Source organism: Oncorhynchus gorbuscha, linkage group LG18 (assembly GCF_021184085.1).
Source record: "Oncorhynchus gorbuscha isolate QuinsamMale2020 ecotype Even-year linkage group LG18, OgorEven_v1.0, whole genome shotgun sequence".
Taxonomy (NCBI): domain Eukaryota; kingdom Metazoa; phylum Chordata; class Actinopteri; order Salmoniformes; family Salmonidae; genus Oncorhynchus; species Oncorhynchus gorbuscha.
In genome coordinates, this window is record NC_060190.1 from 62,845,117 (window position 1) to 62,863,290 (window position 18,174).

Sequence of the window (18,174 nt, forward strand, 5' to 3'; positions counted from 1 at the left end):
TGTCGTGTCAAAAACGTCTTTCAAGCTGTCAGGCATTCCCTTGGCAGCAAGAGCCTCTCTGTGGATGCTGCAGTGTATCCAACTGCTTGCACGCGCGTTACCACTCCACTCTGTCTGTCTGTCATGGCTTTTGCGCCATCAATACAGATACCAACAAATCTTGACAACCAAAGTCCATTTGATGTCAAAGCTGTCCCGTACTTAAAAAATATCCTCATGTTGGCCTGGTTTCCAGTGATTTGCAGAAGAGGATGTCTTCCTTAATTGCCCCCTCATAAACGTAACGGACATATACCAGGAGCTGTGCCAGGCTCGCCATGTCTGACTCATCCAGCTGTAACACATATAATTCACCGACTTTTTGTATGCGAAGCAGTACTTGTTAGAAAACATATCCTGCCATGTCACTGATGCATCGTGGAACAGTGTTGTTTGATGAAGGCATTGTCTGTATAGTTTTTTGGGCCTTTTCCCCCAGCGTTGCCCCAGTCTTTACTGCCGCATTAGGAAGAAATTAGTCCTCCACGATAGTATGGGGCTTGCCTGTCCAAGCCACTCGGTAGCTCACCATTTTAGAGCTTTTAGCCCCTTCTTATTAATGGCATCTGCTGCTTTTTATACATGTCTTACTACTCGAAAATCTTCTGTATTCTCGCTCAAACTCCCTTGGCTTATTTTTCTAATTGTCATGTTTAATTTCTAAATGTCTGCGCAAGAGTGAAGAGAGAGAGAGAGTAACGGTTAATGTGAATGGATGTTAATTATTTGATTAGGCTACCAGTATTTGACATTGTGGTGTTTCGCTGAATCAAAAGATGGTTGAAAACAAAAAATAATCGGCAGTGAAACGAGTCTACTCGAGAGAAAAACCTCACCCAAATGTATCGGCAGTTGGAAAATATACATGTACTGTTTCAAAATGTGAAGAAAAATGTACCCCACAGTTTGGGGAATACCTGCCTTATATGATCTGTAACTCAGTAAAATCTTTGAAAGTGTTTCATGTTGCGTTTATATTTTTGTTCAGTATCAATCTGGATGGCCAGCCATAATGAATGTTCAATGTACAGATAGATCATGCTTTCAAAACTATTAAGACAGGCTACTTTTCAGATGAGGATGGTACAGTAGTCTGTTACTCTCGTTGAGTCTCAAGTGTTCTTTTCCCCTCCAGTGTTCCATTGTGCAACTTGTTGAACAGCAGCGTACTCCCTGTACTTTCTGAATCTGATCCGCCTGTCTGCCAACAGGCAGTGACCTCACGAGCGCCATATTAAAATGCTTCTTCTTCCCTACTTTTTTTGTGTTGAGAACGTAGCCACCATCAGTCTGCCTCTTGGTTTCAAGAGATTGACAGAGAACATGATGGAAATAAACTCACTCCAAGAGGCGTTCAAAGGTTATTTTGGTTCTTATGAATAGCGTAATACTTCGATTGAAAGGCAGACGTTTTGTTTACTTGATTCCACAGTGGTTAGCTAGTTATATCGCCAGGTGTTGAATGTAGCTAGCTAGCTATAAGCTAATGTTAGCAAGTTAGCTAGCTAATGCTAAAATTCGGAAGAAGAAGCAACGTTGCTTAGCTAGTAGCGTTCAATTCTCAAACCTCCAGAAAAGCAATCACGCGAGCTATGTTATGTAATTGTTTCCTATGTATATTTCTGGATTCAACAATGTAGCTAGCTAGTTAACCATGATGGTGTTGACAACTCCATCGCCACATAGCTAACGTTAGCTAGCTTGACACCCAGCTAGCTAAGCTAATGAACAGATTAACTACCGGTAGTTAGCTGGCTAGTTAATTTAGCTATCTAGATAAGACATTGGCATTAAGTTAAGCCTAACTAGCTAGCTAATTGTTATGTAAATGGTACCCTAGCTAGTGTTAGTTAGGTGGCTAGTGAGCTAATTTTGTGTTCACTTGTAGCTGTTCAATTGCCACAACTAGCTGTAAAGGACAGCCTTTTATGCGAACACTCAATTAAATTCGCAGTTGGTGTCATTAACTTGATTATCCCCATTTGGCAGGTGCTTGTCTGAAGCTGGCTAGCTAGCTAGTTGAATGGCTAAAACACACTGACAGTGTTGTAGCCACAAATCCCCATTCATTAGATAGTAATAAGCAAGCGAATCACTCAGTTTCCTTATCTGTTGTGCTCACTGATTTGATATCACTGTTCTCTGCAGACTTTGACAAGAAAGGGACGCAAGAAGTGGCTCCCCTGCTAGATCAGTTTCTGTGTCATGTTGCCAAGACTGGAGAAACCATGTAAGTCATGTTCCTATTGACAAGCCTGGAGCTACAGATTTCATGCATATGAGAGGATGAGGCATGTTCAGTGGGAAAACTAGAACACCACTGGTCTAAATGATGAAATATGCCAAGGCCATGCCAAGTCTTTTCTGCATGTGGTCTATAACTAAATTACACATTTGACATGTTGCTAGCTAAATTATTATAATCTTGAAATGCAAAAAAATGTGTATGCATCATATTCTCACATTTAGCTTTATTTAACAAGTTAAATCATAGGAATGTGGATTATTCATTTTAAGAAATGTGTACTCTTTCTCCAGGGTCCAGTGGTCCCAGTTTAAAAGCTATTTCCTCTTCAAACTGGAGAAGGTGATGGATGACTTCATAGCCTCAGCACCCGATCAAAGGGGGGTAGCCAATCCCAATGTGGAGTCCATTCCATTTGAGGACATGAAGGAGAGGATACTGAAGATCGTGAATGGATACAATGGGTAGGTACAAGCAAAACCTTTCGGCAACTGTTTTCCTACAGTCATGTGATGCCATCTGGAGTTCACTATTGCTGATTTTGTGGTGGTTATACAATGGCGCCATCTACTGGATAGGCATTTCTAGATGTCACATGTACTGTAGCAGGGCTTGACATTCACTTTTTTAGCCACTTGTCCCTCAGCCTAGTAGGACTGTTCAATTTTTTTTTTTACTTCTCAAAAAAAACATGTTAGTAACACAATTTTTACATAATTGTATGATGGATGCAAGGAACCAATTTACAAAATAAAATGCATTACTATTTTTACCATAAGAGAATCAGACAAAAAATGTGACTACACACAATTGGCTTCTTTGAATATTCAATCAAGACTGTCTCAAAATGATCCTTTAGTTCTCTGCTGGAGGATGGTAGCCTGGTACCCTATAAAGTGTTGCAACATTACAATTCCTACCAAATATTTTTTGGGCTCTAAAGAAGTTAAAAACGGTCTCTGAGATGGTTCTTGGCCGACAGATCCTAAATGCATTCAAACACTGCACATTAAACATGTAAAAAGGAAATCAGGCTGATGCAACAGATCAGACTGTTTAGCTTAAAACTGTAATGTTTATTTATTCATATCATAAGCTCAACAATGCACACATGGCTGTAGGCTATGCACAAATGCAATTAGAGGAAAACACTTCTCAAAAGCTCACTGCACGTGCAAGTGGGCCGAGACGAAAGTATCCATTAGAAATAGGGATGCGCAATATATCAGAAACCATATTGGAATGGACACACTTCTAGCTCCACAACTGACTCGAGAAATAAGCTCATCAACTGCTGCAGACATTTTACTCTCTGTCATGGCATAGAACACCTGCTCAACAAAACTGCCGACACACAGTGGGTCCTTCTGTAGCTCAGTTGGTAGAGCATGGCGCTTGTAATGCCAGGGTAGTGGGTTCGATCCCCGGGACCACCCATACGTAGAATGTATGCACACATGACTGTAAGTCGCTTTGGATAAAAGCGTCTGCTAAATGGCATTTATTATTATTATTATTATTAAAACTTGCAAAAGAACTCAAGGCTGTGAACAAGCGAATCGGTGGCATTCTCTCTGAGCCTCTTTACTGTGTTGCCACCATGCTCGATGCTAGGTACAAGGACCGCTACTTTGATTCAGACAAGAAAAAGGGTTTATGTGAAATGTTAGCCACAGCTGGACAAGATGGAAACAGACACAGTGACAGTGTGCATCGCAGAAGAGGCCACAGAGCTGAAACTTCACTGCTTGACATGTATGATGAAATCCTGGTTGAGACTGAATAAATTAACAATGAAACAGCAAGTGAGTGAAAAAAGGTTTGTGATTATTTCAAATCAAATCAAACTTTATTTGTCACATACGCCGAATACAACTTGATCATGAAATGCTTACTTACAAGCCCTTTACCAACAGTGCAGTTTTACTGGTAATGGGGACACATGCCAACAAAATAACTTTGTGTGTTTCAACTATTTAACTGTACTAGTCCGCAAAGATGTTAAATATCGGTATGGGGTTTTTTTGGCAAGGAAAATATTGGATATTGGACAAAAATGTAATCTGTGCATCCCTAATTAGAAAATAAGAGGGGAAATCTAAAGATGCATCAACTAGCATGGGTTACTAATATGACTAGGATTATGCCTTTGGCTGCTGGACAATAAAATTAAGTTTATTTGAAAAGCAGTAGAACATAAGAGAATTCCTGGTTTCAGTCGCATATTAAGTATTTGTAAAATAATTGCCTCAACATTTCTATGGTAGCTTTTTTGGCTTCATAAAATTACCTAAAATATCCAGGTTATAAGCAGTTAAGTTTGTTTAAAAAGTTTCTAAATGCTCACCACCTCAGATTTAAGGTGGGTGATGAGCGGTGCGCCACAGGCACTGTCCTTCACTCTGGTCTTGTGACCATTTGATCTGAACGAACTGTGCTTCAAGTATGTCGACAGAATCAAGCCTTTAGACGTTAATGTTAATTATTCTTCAATTTATTTGTCAAACATGACTGGCCACTTAGCCTATATTTATGTAATTAAAAGTCTCATTAAAGTTTGGCTATATTTTCTGGACTTTTTCCACATTTTGTTGCTACAGCCTGAAAATTGATTAAATTTGGACATTGTCATTGGCCTACACACACTACCCCATAATGTCTAAGTGGAATTGTTTTTCTAAACATTTTATTGAAAATGAACAGCTGAAATGTCTTGAGTCTAAGTATTCAACCCCTTTAAGTTCAGGAGTAAATATGTGTTTAACAAGTTGCATGGACTCACTCTGTGTGCAATAATAGTGGTTAACATGATTTTTTTGATGACTACCTCATCTCTGTACCCCACACATACAATTATCTCTAAGGCCCCTCAGTCGAGCAGTGAATGGTGTATACAAATCCTTCCTAACTCAGTTGCTGTAGAGGAAGGAAATCGCTCAGGGATTTCACAACGAGGCCAATTGTGACATTTAAACAGTTAAGAGTTTAATGCCTGTAACAAAAGAGAACCGAGGATGAATCAACAACGTTGTAGTAGCTACACAATACTAACCTAAATGAATGTGAAAAGGAGCCATTACAGAATACAAATATTCCAAAACGTGCATCCTTTTTGCAACAAGGCATTAAAGTTAAACTGAAATAAATGTGCCAAAGAAATTCACTTTAAGTCCTGAATACATAGCAGTATGTTTGGGGAAAATACAACACATCACTGAGTACCACTCTTCATATTTTCAAGCATGGTGGTGGCTGCATCATGTTATGGGTATGCTTGTCATCGACAAGGACTAGGAGTTTTTTAGGATAAAAATAAACTGAATAGAGTTAAGCACAGCCAAAATCCTAGAGAAACCTGGTTCAGTCTGTTTTTTAACAAACACAGGGAGACCAATTCACCTTTCATCAGGATTATAACTTAAAACACAAGGCCAAATATACACTGGAGTTGCTTACATTTACATTTACATTTAAGTCATTTAGCAGACGCTCTTATCCAGAGCGACTTACCAAGATAACATTGACTGTTCCCGAGTGGTGTAGTTAGTTTTGGCTTAAATCTAAGGCAAGACTTGCCAGAGCTTGACACACATATTTAAATGAATGTGAAAATATTGTACAATACAGGTGTGTAAAACTCTTAGACTTGCATGTATTGACTCAGTGGTGTGAATAATTGTGTAAATTAGATATTTATCTTTCATTTTCAATCATTTAGCAAACATTTCTAAAAACATGTTTTCACTGTCGTTATGGGGTATTCTGTGTAGATGGGTGAGAAATCCATTTTGAATTCAGGCAATAATACAACAAAATGTGGAATAAGTCAAGTGGTATGAATACTTTCTGAAGGAACTATCTAATATTATCACTTTTTTACTTTAACTAGGCCTCTGTTTTCTTTAGCTAGTCTGTTTTTCACTAGTTTTTACAGCTTTTTTTATTTTACATACATTGTACTTTTATACACAGCATTCATATATATATATATATATATATATATTTCTAATTGCATAGTATCCACAGAGCTAAAGATGAAAACCTTTCCTATTAGTATTATTATATTGTTGATTGACTATGGCTTTCCAAATCACCCAACCCTGCTGTTTGTAGTGTTCATTTGAAATCAATGTTGTGTTTTTTCAGCCACTCTTGAACCTGTGACCAGAAACAATCTACATGGGGCAATACCATAATAAATTATCTAATTATTCTCTCTTCGCAGCAAAATTGGGTTTATTTTAATCAACTCCTTACCATCATTCCCTCAGAATTCCATTTACGATCCAGCGTTTGTGTGAGCTGCTTACAGAACCCAAGAGGAATTACACAGGAACAGAGAAATTCCTCAGAGGTGTTGAGAAGGTGAGTTCAGTGCCACATTAGATAGGATTTTTATAGTGTGTGTAATATATATATAAATGCACGTGTGTGTGTGTGTATATATATATGATATATATATATATATATGAGAGGGAGATATACACATCTATCATTAACAGTACTAGTGAAAAGTTACACATTCAAGGGTTTTTATTTATCTTGACTATTTCCTACATTGTAATATAATAGTGACATCATAAACTATGAAATAACACAATAATCATGTAGTAACCAAAAAGTGTTAAACAAATTCAAATATATTTTAGATTCTTCAAAGTAGCCACCCTTTGCCTTGACAGCTTTGCACACTCTTGGCATTCTCTCAACCAACTTCATGAGGTAGTCACCTGAGATGCATTTCAATTAAAGTTAATTTGTGGAATTTCTTTCCTTCTTCTCCTTCTCAGTTGTGTTGTGACAAGGTAAGGGTGGTATACAGAAGATAGCCCTATTTGTTAAAAGACAAAGTCCATATTATGACAGTCCATCATTACTTTAAGACATGAAGGTCAGACAATGCAGAAAATGTCAAGAACTTTGAAAGTTCAAGTGCAGTCGCAAAAACCATCAAGGATATCAAATATAAAATATTTTTAATTTTTTTTTAACACTTTTGGTTACTACATGATTCCATGTGTTATTTCATAGTTTTGATGCATTCACTATTATTCTACAATATAGTAAAAAATAAAGAAAAACCCTTGAATGAGTAGGTGTGTCCAAACTTTTGACTGGCTGTGTGTGTATATATATCTGAATAAAATAGTATTTATATATTGCAGTGTTTGTAATAGGGTTTTTCTTCTCCCAGAATGTGATGGTGGTCAGCTGTGTGCATCCTACCTCAGAGTAAGGGTTGTCTTTTCCTTATTGTTATACATTATAGCAATGAAACATTTTTAGACACACGGAGGTGTGTTTTATTAAGTTTATATGATGTTCGGAATTGTCATTGTGATGTTTCTCTCTGTCATGAAGGAAAAACGGATGCAGTGGTGTGAATAGAATTAATGGTGTTATGTTGCCTGGAAACTCATCTGCTTTTACAGAGAGGTAAAGCGCATAGGACAGGCTCTCATTCTCCCATCCTAGTTTCACATCAGTGATAATTGCCTAAAGGTAAATGCAGAAAGTAAACCTCACTTTTCTTAGTCTCTTATTATTTTCTTGCAGGAAAGTTAATGGCCCAGGGACCCCCAGGCCGCTGAACAGACCAAAACTCTCTCTAGCCAGCTCACTAGCGACAAACGGTCTACCGGACAGTACAGAAAACAAAGATCCTACCACAGAGCAGGGACATGACACACATTCCAGGTACTTCAGTTGCTACCCAAAAGACTATTTGATACTCACTTCCTACCGTTCTTTTATGAATTTAATGCGTGTTGAATCTTCTTTCTCAGTGAGGTGTCAGCATCGGATACGCTAGGGAGCTCTGTGAAGAACAAGCACTATGACGATCAGGAGGTTATGGAGGCGGAGCAGCACGAGGTGAAGAGGCTCAAGTTCAACAAAGATAAAGAGGAGGAGCAGAAGGTGGACACCTTCAGCTCCTGCCATGCTGACAGCTTGTCGGAAGAGACAGAGTCCATGGTCCAGGAGAAGGAGGAGGAGGAGGACAGTGAGGCTGCCAGTACTGCTGGGACTTGTGAAGACCAAGGTAGGACTGAATTTTCACCTTTTTCCATCATGCCGGTATACATCGCTGGTGAAATCCTTTGTGGATATTAGTAAGTGTATGAGCAGAACCAGGAGTTGCCTGAATTCTGAGGTGTTCATTGCAAGTTCAGCTTATCTGTGTGCCAGATCTATGAGAACCCAGTTAACATTGCTTACTCTGTTTTTGTTTCCTTGCCTGTCCCACAGAGCCATCGAGCACACAATCGGAGCCATCAGCAGGGCCTGGGGCGGATAAGCAGGCAGAGGGGGAGGTACCTTGTGACTCCCAAGAGGAAGGTAATGACATGGACCAGTCAGAACAGCAGGCCACTGCTGGCGTCCTGAAGAACCCTGAGGCCCGGGACAGCGATGAGGGCTGTGACCCAGTTAGCAGCAGTAGCGCCAGCAGCTGTAACAGTGCGGAGAATGAATCCAGGGAAGAGGCAGCCCCTGCTCCCTCCAGCAGTACTCCTGAGCCAGTTGCAGAGGGTGCCATGGAGAGTGGCAGCCAGGACACTGGGACCAGTGAAGAGCCCATGGAGCAGGACTAACAGCTCCTCAGGATCGATCTATTGACCATTAAGAACATCTGTCCTCAAGTCTAGCTTGAGTGTCACCGGTGAAGGGGCTACTCAATCCTGGTCCCCTAGATACTTTACGCCTTGTCTACATTTTGGCTACTCCTCAAAATGACCACATGTCATTGATGTGGACATCCACATTTTTATTTTCAATTGAAGATTTTTTAACTGGATTATTTTCTTCCCCTACACTCTATTTAAGAGTTTCCTTTTAAGGCTTGTGGTCTCCAGAGGTCTTTGTTTCAGCCTTGGTCAGTCTTTTGGGTTGCATATGATGTTTGTTCAAGCTGTGCTGATTGGACGGTGTGTTCACCTGGGTATTGTTTTCTCATCAATTTGAGCATTTGACAGGTAAAGCAGGCCCAGTTTTGTTCCTGTAGCCAGTTGTTTTTCTCTGTGGATTATCACCCCCGCCAAACCACCAGAGTCAGGACAGAGCTAACCCTGCTAACTAACCTCTTCATTATTTATGCCGTTAGCTACTTACTCCAGAGATGAGCTAGCTAGCATTTCTGTTTGACTGAAGCTAGGGCCTCAGCATCCAGCCCATACCACTGTTTTTACTCATGTGCTGCCATCTTGGCTGTTGAGGAAAAAGTATCTTTCTATGTTATTTAAAAAATCTATTTTCCTCGTGAGATGGAGTATTGTATTAGATTTTCCATGTGAGACCATATTCTCCTTTTTAAAATGCGTCTGTTGTCTTTGCTATGATGCACTACCGACCCAACTCGAAGAGTAATGTAACATGCTACTTTTACCTTCAGATATAAGATTATATCATTTTGGGGGCACCATAATTTATATAAACATTTCAACTCAACTACTTATTTTGTAATGTTATTTTGTGGCAGCCAGTTTAGTTTCCAAAACCAGCTGTAAGTACAAGATGACTTCCAATTTGGATTGTGATGTCACCAAGTTGTTTGACTGACAGCTATCCAGAGCAGTTACTGGTTTCTTTCTATAGCTGTACTTTTGATATTTAGAATTTTAAATTTCTGTAAAGTAGACTTTTGTAGATTGTAATACAGTATGTGTTCACTTGCTTTGTGAAACCATATAATTGTATAATTTCTGTGTATACTCTGAATGATTTTGCTTTCAATGCAGTATTCAGATAAAGCAATAAATGTTCACATTTTTGTGTGGTCATGCTTTCTTACCCGTGAGGCATCTCGTTTAGTCCACTGAGCTGCTTTAAAAGCTACATGTTAACCCGACTGGTATCAGATGACCTATGTCACAACCTCAACACCTCTGCAGAATTTTTAAAAATACATGTGTTGAAAACAATGTGAACTTATGGCCATTAAATCCTCAGTTCAAGACTATTCCTCGGTCACATTTTGTATTTGAACAGGTTGTACAATGTGTCCCTTGCCTGAGATCTTAAGAGCTGAAGACTAATGTCTAGGCTTTGGCTCAAAGGGCCAATGCAGACAACCTGATCGGTTACTTATGTATTCTTGAAATCCTCAAACTGCAGTCAGTTTAAGACCAAACACAAGATGTATGAGAATTGCTAGGTTATACACAGTGTATAACTATTTTAACACCTTCCTAATACAGAGTTGCACTCCCTTTTGCTCTCTGAACAGCCTCAATTCGTCGGGGCATGGACTCTACAAGGTGTCAAGTGTTCCACAGGGATGCTGGCCCATGTTGGCCCCAATGCTTCCCACAGTTGTCAAGTTGGCTGGATGTCCTTTGTGGTGGACCATTCTTGATACACACAGGAAACTGTTGAGCATGAAAATCCCAGCAGGGTTGCAGTTCTTGACACACAGACTGGTGCGCATGGCACGTACATTGCATTCGGAAAGTATTCAGACCCCTTTATCTTTTCCACATGTTACATTACAGCATTATTCTAAAACAGATTACATTGTTTTCCCCCTCATCTACACACAATAACCCATAATGACAAAACAGAAACAGGTTCAGACATTTTTGTAAGTTTATTAAAAATATCACATTTACGTAAGTATTCCAGACCCTTTACTCAGTACTTTGTTGAAGCACCTTTGGTAGCGATTACAGCCTCAAGTCTTGGGTATGACGCTACAAGCTTGGCCACCTGTATTTGGGGTATTTCTCCCATTCTTCTCAGCAGATCCTATCAAGCTTTGTCAGATTATATGGGGAGTGTTGCTGCACAGCTATTTTCAGGTCTCCAGAGATATTAGATCGGATTCAAGTCCGGGCTCTGGCTGGGCCACTCAAGGATGTTTCGAGACTCGTCCCGAGGCCACTCCTGCATTGTCTTGGCTGTGTGTTTAGGGTCGTTGTCCTGTTGGAAGAAGAACCTTCACCCCAAAATACTTCAATCGTTGGTTTTATCAGACCAGAGAATCTTGTTTCTCATGTTCAGAGTCCTTTAGATTAGAGGTTGACCGATTAATCGGAATGGCTGATTAATTAGGGCCAATTTCAAGTTTTCATAACAATTGGAAATCTGTGTTTTTTGGACACCGATTATTTTTTTTTTACATCTTTAACTAGGCAAGTCAGTTAAGAACACATTCTTATTTTCAATGACAGCCTAGGAACGGTGGGTAAACTGCCTCTTCCATGGGCAGAACGACAGAATTTCACCTTGTCAGCTCGGGGGATTCAATCTTGAAACTTTACAGTTAACCCACCGTTGCACTCCATGAGGAGACTGCCTGTTACGCGAATGCAGTAAGCCAAGGTAAGTTGCTAGCTAGCATTAAACTTCTCTTATAAAAAACAATCAATGAATCATAATCACTAGTTAACTACACATGGTTGATGATATTACTAGTTTATCTAGCGTGTCCTGCGTTGCATATAATTGATGCGGTGCATATCGTTGCTCCAATGTGTACCTAACCATGAACATCAATGTTCATTTCAATGTCCTTTCTTAAAATCAATACGCAGAAGTACATACACTGCTCAAAAAATAAAGGGAACACTAAAATAACACATCCTAGATCTGAATGAATGAAATATTCTTATTAAATACTTTTTTCTTTACATAGTTGAATGTGCTGACTACAAAATCACACAGAAATTATCAATGGAAATCAAATTTATCAACCCATGGAGGTCTGGATTAAAGTGGAAAACCACACTACAGGCTGATCCAACTTTGATGTAATGTCCTTAAAACAAGTCAAAATGAGGCCCAGTAGTGTGTGTGGCCTCCACGTGCCTGTATGACCTCCCTGCAAAGCCTGGGCATGCTCCTGATGAGGTGGCGGATGGTCTCCTGAGGGATCTCCTCCCAGACCTGGACTACAGCATCCGCCAACTCCTGGACAGTCTGTGGTGCAACGTGTTGTTGGTGGATGGAGCGAGACATGATGTCCCAGATGTGCTCAATTGGATACAGGTCTGGGAAACGGGCGGGCCAGTCCATAGCATCAATGCCTTCCTCTTGCAGGAACTGCTGACACACTCCAGCCACATGAGGTCTAGCATTGTCTTGCATTAGGAGGAACCCAGGGCCAACCACACCAGCATATGGTCTCACAAGGGGTCTGAGGATCTCATCTCGGTACCTAATGGCAGTCAGGCTACCTCTGGCAAGCACATGGAGGGCTGTGCGGCCCCCCAAAGAAATGCCACCCCACATCATGACTGACCCACCGCCAAACCGGTCATGCTGGAGGATGTTGCAGGCAGCAGAACGTTCTCCACGGCATCTCCAGACTCTGTCACATGTGCTCAGTGTGAACCTGCTTTCATCTGTGAAGAGCACAGGGCACCAGTGGCGAATTTGCCAATCTTGGTGTTCTCTGGCAAATGCCAAACGTCCTGCACGGTGTTGGGCTGTAAGCACAACCCCCACCTGTGGACGTCGGGCCCTCATACCACCCTCATGGAGTCTGTTTCTGACCGTTTGAGCAGACACATGCACATTTGTGGCCTGCTGGAGGTCATTTTGCAGGGTTCTGACAGTGCTCCTCCTTGCACAAATGCGGAGGTAGTGGTCCTGCTGCTGGGTTGTTGCCCTCCTACCTCCTCCACGTCTCCTGATGTACTGGCCTGTCTCCTGGTAGCGCCTCCATGCTCTGGACACTACGCTGACAGACACAGCAAATCTTCTTGCCACAGCTCGCATTGATGTGCCATCCTGAATGAGCTGCACTACCTGAGCCACTTGTATGGGTTGTAGACTCCGTCTCATGCTACCCCTAGAGTGAAAGCACTGCCAGCATTCAAAAGTGACCAAAACATCAGCCAGGAAGCATTAGGAACTGAGAAGTGGTCTGTGGTCACCACCTGCAGAACCACTATTGGGGGTGTCTTGCTAATTGCCTATGATTTCAACCAACAGCATGTGAAATGTATTGTCAATCAGTGTTGCTTCCTAAGTGGACAGTTGTAACGGTGTTCGTTTGTCGAAAGAGAGTCGGACCGAAATGCAGAGTGGTTGTTACTCATGTTCTTTAATGAATGACCGCGATACATGAAATAACTTAGAAATATACAAAACAACAAACGGAACGTGAAAAGCTATACAGCCTGTCTGGTGAACACTAACACGGAGACAGGAACAATCACCCACGAAATACACAGTGAAACCCAGGCTACCTAAATATGGTTCCCAATCAGAGACAACAAGAATCACCTGACTCTGATTGAGAACCGCCTCAGGCAGCCAAGCCTATACTAGACACACCCCTAATCAACCACAATCCCAATGCCTACAAAAAACCCAATAAGACAACACAATAAACCCATGTCACACCCTGGCCTGAACAAATAATTAAGGAAAACACAAAATACTATGACCAAGGCATGACAACAGTTTGATTTCACAGAAGTGTGATTGACTTGGAGTTACATTGTGTTGTTTAAGTGTTCCCTTTATTTTTTTGAGCAGTGTATTTTTAAACCTGCATATTTAGCTAAAAGAACTCCAGGTTAGCAGGCAATATTAACCAGCTGAAATTGTGTCATTTCTCTTGCGTTCATTGCACGCAGACTCAGTGTATATGCAACAGTTTGTGTAATTATGACATAACATTGAAGGTTGTGCAATGTAACAGGAATATTTAGACTAATGGATGCCACCCATTAAATAAAATACGGAACGGTTCCGTATACGGTATTTCACTGAAAGAATAAACATCTTGTTTTCGAGATGATAGTTTCCGGATTCGACCATATCAATGACCTAAGGCTCGTATATCTGTGTGTTATTATGTTATAACTAAGTCTATGATTTGATAGAGCAGTCTGACTGAGCGGGGGTAGGCAGCAGCAGGCTCGTAAGCATTCATTCAAACAGCACTTTCGTGCATTTTGCCAGCTGCTCTTCGTTGTGCATCAAGCAGTGCGCTGTTTATGACTTCAAGCCTATCAACTTCAGAGATTAGGCTGGTGTAACCGATGTGAAATGGCTAGCTAGTTAGCGGGGTGCTCGCTAATAGCGTTTCAAACGTCACTCGCTCTGAGACTTTGAGTAGTTGTTCCCCTTGCTCTGCATGGGTAACGCTGTTTCAAGGGTGGCTGTTGTCGTTGTGTTCTTGGTTCGAGCCCAGGGAGGAGCGAGGAGAGGGACGGAAGCTATACTGTTACACTGGTAATACTAAAGTGCCTATAAGAACATCCAATAGTCAAAGGTTAATGAAATACAAATGGTATAGAGAGATATAAGGGTATAGAGTTCTGTAATTCCTATAATAACTACAACCTAAAACTTCTTACCTGGGAATATTGAAGACTCATGTTAAAAGGAACCACCAGCTTTCATATGTTCTGAGCAAGGAACTTAAAAGTTAGCTTTCTTACATGTCACATATTGCACTTTTACTTTCTTCTCCAACACTTTGTTTTTGCATTATTTAAACCAAAATGAACATGTTTCATTATTTATTTGAGGCTAAATTGATTTTATTGATGTATTATATTAAGTTAAAATAAGTGTCCATTCAGTATTGTTGTAATTGTCATTATTACAAATACTTGTTTTTTTTAAAATCGTCTGATTAATCGGTATCGGCTTTTTTTGGTCCTCCAATAATCGGTATCAGTGTTGAAAAATCATAATCGGTCGACCTCTACTTTAGATGCTTTTTGGCAAACTCCAAGGAGTGGCTTCCGTCTGGCCACTACCATAAAGGCCTGATTGGTGGAGTGCTGCTGAGATGGTTGTCCTTCTGAAAGGTTCTCATCTCTACAAAGGATCTCTGGAGCTCTGTCAGAGTGACCATCGGGTTCTTGGTCTCCTCCCTGACCAAGGCTCTTCTCCCCCGATTGCTCAGTTAGGTCAGGCGGACAGCTCTAGGAAGAGTCTTTGTGGTTCCAAACTTCTTCCATTTAAAAATGATGGAGGCCACTGTGTTCTTGGGGACCTTCAATCCTGCAGAAATGTTTTGGTACCCTTCCCCAGATCTGTGCCTCAACACAATCCTGTCTCGGATTTCTACAAACAATTTATTTGACCTCATGGCTGGGTTTTTGCTCCGACATGCACTGTCAACTGTTGGACCTTTACATAGACAGGTGTGTGCCTTTCCAAATCATGTCCAATCAATTGAATTTACCACAGGTGGACTCCAATAAAGTTGTATAATCATCTCAAGGATGATCAATGGAAACAGGATGCACCTGAGCACAATTTCTAGTCTCAGCAAAGGGTCTGAATAATTAAGGTTTTTCTGTTTTTATTTGTATTAAATTCACAATAATGTCTAAAACCTGATTTTTTTCTAAAACCTTTTTTTTCAGAGTAAGGCTGTGACAACAATATTTGGAAAAAGTCAAGGGGTCTGAATTCTTTCTGAATACACTATACTACCGTACCCTGTACAAAGGCACTTAAATGTTTTGTCTTGCCCATTCACCCTCTGAATGGCACACATACACAAGCCATGTCTCAATTGTCTCAAGGCTTAAAAATCACTCTTTAACCTGTCTCCTCCCCTTCATCTACACTGATTGAAGTGGATTTAACAGGTGACATCAATCAGGATCATAGCTTTCACCTGGATTCACCTGGTCAGTCTGTCATGGAAAGGTCTGTCATGTTTTGTTCAGTCAGTGTATTTGTGAAGGCTCACTGGCACCTTAAGTTTGTGTGCCTTGACTAAAGACATCCATTCTGAACATATGTCTTTCTCTTGAGAATAAAAGTTAACTAGGGGATCATAGTCTGGGGCTGGAAGAGCCTTTGTTACCACCCTGGCGCCCAACTTTTTAATATTTTAATAATCTTGCATGTCTTGTTTTTACACAGGAGCCTGCAAAGGTGCTTTTGTGGGTTGTCTTACAGTGTGCGACATGTCTGTCTCTTGGCTGCTGAAATTTACCCAGGCTCTCTAAGGAAATAAATAGTGGATTGTATGAATCCTAGCAGCAGTGCTGTTCTGTGGGATGGGAGACAGCATTAAACTGTAGTCTTTAAAAAGGCATCTCCAGGGAAATAAATGCCAGGCCAACCGAGGAATAAAGAGGAGCTCTCAATCAAATGAGATATAATTTCATCCCTCTCCAGAAATGGCAGAGGTTATTATAGAGTGACAACACTGTATTTCATTTTGGGCTTCTTTTAAAAGTTTGTTTCATACTAAAAGTTAGTTCATGCTCAGGACCCTGTTCTTGGAGACTTCCCATTCTGTAGATTTTCATTCCAACCCTAATCTAGCACATCTGATTCTAATAATTAACTGGTTGATAAGATTAGTCAGGTTAATTACAATTAGGGTTGGGGTGAATACTTACAGGACTATAGTGCTCCAAGAACAGGGTGGGAGAGACCTGTTCATTACTTTGCCCCCAATGTTGCTACTTGCAGAAGGCCTTCAAACCATCATTTGGAATACTATACTGAACAAAAAATATAAATGCAATATGCAACAATTTCAATGATTTTACTGAGTTAGAGTTCATATAAGGAAATCAGAAATAAATGAATTAGGCCCTAATCTATGGATTTCACATGACTGGGCAGTTTCCCAGGATGTCCTGGGAGGGCATAGGCCCACCCACTTGGGAGACTGCCTACCCACTGGGAAGCAAGGCCCATACAATCAGAATTAGTTTTGCCCCACAAAAGTGCTTTATTACAGACAGAAATTATCCTCAGTTTCATCTGTGGATGAAGCCAGCTGTCCAGGTGGCTGGTCTCAGACAATCCTGCAGGTGAATAAGCTGCATGTGGAGATCCTGGGCTGGCGTGGTTACACGTGGTCTGCAGCTGTAAGGCTGGTTGGACGTACTGCCAAATTCTTAAAACTTACTTTGGAGGTGGCTTATGGTAGAGAAAGTAACAAATTCTCTGACAACAGCTCTGGTGGATATTCCTGCAGTCCACATGCCAAATGCACGCTCCCTCAAAACCTGAGACATCTGTGGGATTGTGTTGTGACAAAACAGCACATTTTTAGAGTGACCTTTTATTGTCCCCAGCACAAGGTGCACCTGTTTAATGATCACGCTGTTTAATCAGCTTCTTGATATGCCACACCTGTCAGGTGGATGTATTATCTTGGTAAAAGAGAAACGCTCACTAACAGGAATGCAATCAAATTTGTGTACAACATTTGAGAGAAATAAGCTTTTTGTGTGTATGGAACATTTCTGGGATCTTATATTTCATCACATGAAACATGGGACCAACACTACAAAGAGCTGGGTTAATTTAAAATGTACACAGATTGCTGTGTTTTCTGTCTCATAGAAGTTTACACACTGGTGTATGCTGCTGAAGGAGCCTCATTATTTCTCAACTGTGTTTGAAAGACTATCTTTGATATAAACTCTATTGTTTGATCCCAGGGGACCTGGCTTCATTACTTGGGGATCAAAGAAGGCTAAATAAGGTAAATCTCCAGACAGCCCATGGTCAGGTCTGTATGTAGAGTAGGGTCATTATCTGCCTCTCATAACATCACAAAGGTAACACATGGTACAAAGACCAACAGCAACCCTTTCTTTAGGCTTGCCAAATTTAAGAAATGTAGTAATTTAAGGAAACAGTGTGAAATGAATGACTTGCACATAGTTGGCTTAGCTTTTTTATGCATTTCTAATTATGCTTAATGGGAGTTAATTGTTCTTGGCACTTTTGTAGTCTAACTTAAACTTGGATGAAATGTAAATTTAAGTGGATCAATATAGCTTTAATTAATTAATCGCTGCCCAGGTGACGGTGCCAACTTTTACTCCTTGGCACTGGGCTCCAGTACAACCCAATTGAGTTCTGTGTCTGTTTGGATCTGAAGCAAGCTTTTATGGTAGAGGCTTTTGAAAAAAGTATTGGTTTATACAAACACAGGTTGAGCGGTT

The 18,174-nt window shown here is 40.6% G+C and overlaps 1 protein-coding gene across 2 annotated transcripts; it reads left to right on the top strand.

Annotated features, from left to right (window-relative positions):
• Window positions 1-1,243: 1,243 nt before the first annotated feature.
• On the top strand, window positions 1,244-10,072 carry LOC124003089 (serine/threonine-protein phosphatase 4 regulatory subunit 2-B-like). Of its 2 annotated transcripts, none has more exons than XM_046311139.1 (9): window positions 1,244-1,399; window positions 2,188-2,269; window positions 2,578-2,748; window positions 6,556-6,649; window positions 7,479-7,516; window positions 7,646-7,720; window positions 7,820-7,981; window positions 8,071-8,327; window positions 8,534-10,072. In XM_046311139.1, the coding sequence occupies exons 1-9, from the start codon at window positions 1,279-1,281 to the stop codon at window positions 8,875-8,877; spliced, it is 1,344 nt and encodes a 447-aa protein (XP_046167095.1). In that variant the 5' UTR covers window positions 1,244-1,278; the 3' UTR covers window positions 8,878-10,072. The 2 variants fall into 2 exon arrangements, with proteins under 2 accessions (XP_046167095.1, XP_046167096.1); XM_046311140.1 differs by having other exon boundaries at window positions 1,245-1,399; window positions 7,841-7,981.
• The last annotated feature ends 8,102 nt before the right edge of the window (window positions 10,073-18,174 follow it).